Raw genomic sequence first — 6000 nt, forward strand, 5'->3', positions numbered from 1 at the left:
CTATTAGTTGTTAGTTCAGTTAGAAAGCAATTGATAATTGTTATATAACTTGAATGAAGTGATATACCCGCAGCAAAGCGCGGGATCTCTAACTAGTTTATAGACAAACATCAGATCTGAGAATTTTATAGGTTTAAAAAAGGGCTAAATACTGGTTACTACCCTGTGGTTTGGGTCCAAAATCAATTTAGTTCCTCAACTTCCAATTTCATCAAAAACATCCATGTATCTATAATATCTCATCCAATAGGTCATTCCGTTATTTGTCCGTGAATTAAAGCTGTTAAACCGCTGATGTGGCATGCCAACTCAGCTTCGGTGGGGCCCACTTGACAGGTAAAATTCCCAATTTAACCTTGGCTCCCTCTTCTCCCTCATTACACCCGAAAAACTCCAATTTCCTAAAATCTAGAGCTTTCGCTACTTCTGCATCAACATCATCCTGGAAACAAGGAGCACAAAAGGCTGTTGCAGAGAAGAAGCCACCATTGGCTCCCAAGACATCAAGGCTTCCCCCACGAAGAATTAGCAATTTTTTGCCCCAGCCATCAAGGCTTCCCCCACGAAGAATTTTGTGATTTTCATGGATGCTTATTGCTATTTTATCTGGGTTTCCTCTAATGCCCAATAATTCGTTGTCTTCTTTGCTTATTTTGAGATGGATTTATGAAATTTTGTGATTTCATGATATTCTTCATTTGGGTGTCACTTATAATGCCCAATATTCATTGTTTTATTCACTCGTTGTGGCCGAGTATCGTAAACCGGTTAGGTGGGTTTGAGGGTAGTGTAGCAATAGTCATATTCAACGTTGCTTTGATCTAGATGCGAGATGTATTTCAATTATTAAACTGATACCTCTTTTTGGATTATGAGAAAGGGTTTTGCAGGTGAAGAGAAGAAGAATCTTTGGTCAAAGATTCATTTCAATTATATAAGTGAATAGAAAGCTTTCATGGCAGCTTAATGATTGGTACGGGCTTAAGAATCAAATGGGTTATAGATTATGGCGTCAATGAATAGAAGCATATGATTGAGTTTTTTATAGCTAAATCTTGACAAGAGGAAAAAAAAATGGTACTGAGTGGGAGGAAAGGGAAGGATATGGGAAGATTGGCCAGAGGCTTGTCTCTAATTGCTAAGGAGTTTGCGAAGCGATCTTCGACTCATCATACTGCTACTCAAAAACAGAGGTTGTAAAATGAAGGCGTTAGACTCTATTTAAGACACCCAGAAGTCTGAAACCTCCAAAACCTCCTGCAAACAAGCAATTTCAGCTAATACCTCTGAAGCCAAAGCTCGGGGCCCAATGGAACCACCACAATGCAGCGATCATCATTTTTCTCGATTCAATTGATTCATTTTGGACAAAGAAGATGTCCGATTCAGTTTCCCCATATCTTTCAAATTTATATTCCAAAATTATTTAGATCAATCTTAATTTTGATTTCGTTTCATGTTCTTTAAAGTTTGAGATTTTCGTTTTGAAATTTGACTAGTAATTGCGATTTCACTGTTAATCCGCGGCGGCCATCAAGTCAGCAATTAATTGGAGAGGTGCTTGGAAAACGAAGAAGAAGCGGCCATGGGATAGGGTTCCCAACTAACACTTGAGCTCTCTAGGGTTAATTTTGAAATTTTACATGTTAAGTGGGCCCCACTGAAGCTAAGTTGGCACGCCACATCAGCGGTTTAACAACTTTAATTCACAGACACATAACAGAATGACTTATTGAATGAGAAATTATAGGTACATGAGTGTTTTTGATGAAATTGGAAGTTGAGGGACTGTATTGATTTTGAACCTAAACTACAGGGTAGTAACCAGTATTTAGCCCTTTAAAAAATGTACTCAATTTATTGTAGGGTTCAAGTCTTGCAGAAGCATTTCACACAAAAGCATTTCCATGCAAAATTTTTATTGAATAAACGACTTTGAAGTTGAGAACTGCTAGTACTTCCCTAAGTAATGTGATTTATAATCACCACTAAATTAACAGAGTGATTACTTTTGCACGTACAATATATATGCTTGTCTAATGCCTTCCATTACTTATTAATCAGTGACCTAGTTATAATGGGGTAAATTAAATTATTAAATTAATAATGATCAATCTAGAACAATTACTTTATTTGTCTTGGTCTACAGTGGGCCAGTGGCCCTTCTCACACTATAACTTTTCTTAGCATCTTCGCAGTGACTGCACGACACATACTCCTGTATTTCGATCATTGCCTTGTCGTAAAGTCCAAACTAAACCTGGTCCACCTATATATTTCTCATTAGTCATTACAAACCAGAATTTGGTGTTCGTTTGCACTTTGCAGAAAGTTATGGCCGAGTTAGTCGCAGGGGCTGGTTTAGGAACAGTGTTCACCATGCTCTACGATGTGGTTAAGGAATGCTTAGTAGTGGGCAAGTTTATGCAGTTTAAACCCCTCCTCGGAGCTCTCAAATCCACCTTAGACTCCATTCAACCACTCATCATCCAAAAGATAGGAGAACACAACCTGAAACTGGGTCTCCCAAATGATGAAATACAAAATCTCGAGAAACAAATGAGGGAGGCGGAAAAGCTTGTTGTCAAGCTCTCCAAGCTTCGGATGTGGAACCGCATCAAGTCTCGTTACACAGACCAACTTGTGGAGTTGGATGGAACTCTGAAACGGCTCTTGAAACAGGTGTTGATGCAGCAAGCGAGGGACGTTAAGGAGAACTTGATGGTGGCAAAGGAAACTGCGCAACAACTTGTTGAGATGCAAGAGTTCAATGAGAGACTGCTGAAGGAACGGACGCTGCAGCAGGAAGAAGCGATAGATCTGCAGCACAAGTTTGTTTCGGCACTCCAAAACAACGCTAAACAGCTTGTTCATTTGCAAGGAGTGATAGAAGAAATGATGAAGCAGCAGGAAGCAAGGGAAGTCACTGATGCCGGAACAGGTAACTTTTTCTTGGATATATATATATATATATATATATATATATATATATATATATATATATATATATGGTCCTTCTGGTGAAGGATTCATTTTTTGGGTATTTTCTAGAGATAGGGCATTAGATCAACTTTCCGATAATATTTTTGCATCTCAACCGTTCATTTTTCAGGTCCTAATGTGTAGATCACTTTTGCAAATTTTCAATGAAATCGGTGATCGTTAAGGCATTTAAAATGGCAATTTCAGATTACAAGTATGAACGGTTCAAGTTTGACAGAGTTGGTTCGTCCGTTGATTTAATCTAGTTTGATACCTTAACGATCACCGATTTCGCTGAAAATTTGCAGAAATGATCTATATATTAGGACCTAAAAGCTGAACGGTTAAGATGCCGAAATGTGATCGAAAAGTTGGTATAATGCCCTATCCCTAGAAAAACAAAAAAAAAGAATCTCTTAGTGGAAGGGCTCTCATACACACACAAAGATCTTATCCAGAGTGAGGCCTCACTCTGAAATTAAAGTGTGCTTTTAGAGTTTATAGTCACTTTTCAGTCACATATCCACATTTCGATCGTTCAGTTTTTAGGTACTAATTAATGTATAGATCATCTCTGCAAAATTTCAGCCAAATTAATGGTCATTAATGTTGATAACTGTCTTAAAGCTAGTACAGTTCAGGTTGGACAGATTCAATTTGTCCATTAGTTTAAGCAAGTTAGATACCTTAAATATCATCAATTTGGCTGAAATTTTGTAGAGATGATTTATACATTAGTACCTAAAAACTGAACGGTCGAGATGTGGATATGAGATAAAAAAGTGACCATAAACTCTAATTTCGCACTTTAATTTCAAAGCAAGGCCTCGCTCTGGATAAATATTATATATATATATATAGCTTCTAAAATTCACGAGTTTAGAAAAGAATGTTACACTTCAGTGAAATATTTTGGAAATAACATTAATTTATAATTATGTTGAGTTATGGTGAAAATAATGGTGAGAATAATGGTGAGAATTAGTGACTTTATAGGTTATGGGAGTTAGGAAAGTCTAAAGTTATTGTAACGGTCTAATACTTATGTCCGTTGTGATTGTCATACTTATGGCAATGTCTAGTATAGGCTTATATAAGTAGGCTAGTTTAGTTGAGTAAGGTGTAGAGGAGTATTTTTTAGAAGTTTTATCAGAGTGAATTCCTTTATCAGGTATTTTGAGTGTCCCTCCATATCTTTCTCTAGGAGCTCTGTAAATGGCTTCGGACTGTACATCTTCCATATTGTGTGTCAGTCATGCATCATATCTCCTTACTCCAAATTAATTTATCTTATTTTACGCTTCCACTATTATCCAACAAAATGTATTAATATACATGTTACTGCTATGTAGTAATTAATTAGCGTATGTTAATTACTGCATTAATATTGCAATAAAATTCTTATGATGCGAGAGATATATTGCAAGTTTTCATTTTATCATTTTGTAATATTACCAAAGCATATACCATGTTTCTCTATATTTTTAATTGCACTTTATATTAGCTGGTTAACCATGAAAAAAATGGATGTGTCATACACTATTCCAAAATTTCCATAGAACAGTAAGTATTTTTGTCAGATATGATTTTTGCTTTCTTGACTTGGAAGTTTCCTAAAGTGAGTCAACAAGTAAACGATCAATGAAATCAATATGAATTGCTTAAGCATTCTGATTTTGGTGGAGCAGGGTATGATCTAGAGAAACTATTCAATCTGTTATACGAAAGCGTTCAGCGGGTGATGGTCGAGCATGTCACATATAAACCCATGCTCCAGAGCATCGAATGCGCCCTTGACTCCTTACAACCACTGGTCAAGGTGACAAAGAAACCTAGTGGGCTGTTGTTGGATCGCTTGAAGGAGGACCTAGAAGTTCTGAGAATACAAATGCAAAACGGCATGGAGCTATTACGCAAGTGCGCAAAGATAGGTACATGGAACATCTACAAAAGGTTCAAATACGCCAACAAGCTTATTCAATGGGAAGAATCTCTACGAAGACAGATAGATATATTGTACTTACGTACAATGGGGCGTCCAATTACAGTTTAAGGCCTAAGCAACAATTACTAATAAGTCTTGCTAAATTGAAAACGGAACTAATTACTATTGAAATAGTTCACTACTTCCGTGGGAGTGTGAGCCATAGGTGTTGCCAAATCTCAACAAGAAGGAAAACAAGGCTTTTCCGGATGATATACGCACAAGAACTTTTGTATCGGCTAGTAATACTTAACGGTAAATACATAGCATCTTTTAGTCACAGTCATGTAAGTTTGTCAAACCACATAAAGTCTTGTGAGCACTATTTTTCATCGTTTATGCTTTATATGTGGGTTAAAAACTGAAACCACCAAGTACCAAATGCATCTCTTATTAATTACATTAGATTCATATACAAATCTAATATATTAGAGTATCTTTAGCAATGCTAGTAATTTTTTAGTCAAATTTTAGCCAAAGTAGCTAAAAAGTTATTTTGGCTAGCCATTTTAGAAATACGTCTGCATCAGTGTTCTCTATGATAGCTAGTTTTGAATTTATATTATTTTTTAAAGGAAGGTTAAATAGTTTAAATATATTTAAAAAGGGAGCTTCTATTCATAAATCCAAAGTTGGCATTTGGACCTCCTAACTTAATAAACCTCCAACTTACTTTTATAAATAACCAATTTGCTATCTAAACCTCCCTAATTTTCCTACAATACCCATCGTCCAATAAAATCAATAAAAACTTTTTTTTTTACGTTATATTCATACCTCCAAAATCGGTAGTTGAACCTCATTCAATTTTTGAAGATTTCACAATTCTATTTTACCATTGGCACAATTAAGCTGCACCAAAAAAAAAAAAAAAAAAAATTCTCCAGTTGGTAATCAATACAGTTTTTTTTTCATTAAATCAATTGACATGAGTACAATTGCCTTAAAAGCGGTAAAATGAGTCCTCAAAATAGTAATATTAGTCCTTAAAGTAGTACCATGAGTCCTTAAAGTGGTAAATTTTCTTAGTTACC

At 35.8% G+C, this 6000-nt stretch overlaps 1 protein-coding gene across 1 annotated transcript; it reads left to right on the forward strand.

Annotated features, from left to right (window-relative positions):
* The first annotated feature begins 2334 nt into the window (after positions 1–2334).
* Positions 2335–5221, forward strand: LOC112180138. Its single transcript, XM_024318638.2, has 2 exons — positions 2335–2941; positions 4671–5221. The coding sequence occupies exons 1-2, from the start codon at positions 2335–2337 to the stop codon at positions 5033–5035; spliced, it is 972 nt and encodes a 323-aa protein (XP_024174406.1). The 3' UTR covers positions 5036–5221.
* Positions 5222–6000: the final 779 nt, after the last annotated feature.

The sequence above is a fragment of the Rosa chinensis genome, chromosome 7, assembly GCF_002994745.2.
Source record: "Rosa chinensis cultivar Old Blush chromosome 7, RchiOBHm-V2, whole genome shotgun sequence".
Lineage (NCBI taxonomy): Eukaryota > Viridiplantae > Streptophyta > Magnoliopsida > Rosales > Rosaceae > Rosa > Rosa chinensis.

What these genes read in the sequence shown, in the direction of transcription:
- LOC112180138 (XM_024318638.2), top strand. Translation starts at nt 2,335, where the DNA reads ATGGCCGAGTTAGTCGCAGGGGCTGGTTTAGGAACAGTGTTCACCATG. An exon ending in AGTCACTGATGCCGGAACAG is followed by an intron (nt 2,942 to 4,670) that starts GTAACTTTTTCT and finishes TTGGTGGAGCAG; the next exon opens with GGTATGATCTAGAGAAACTA.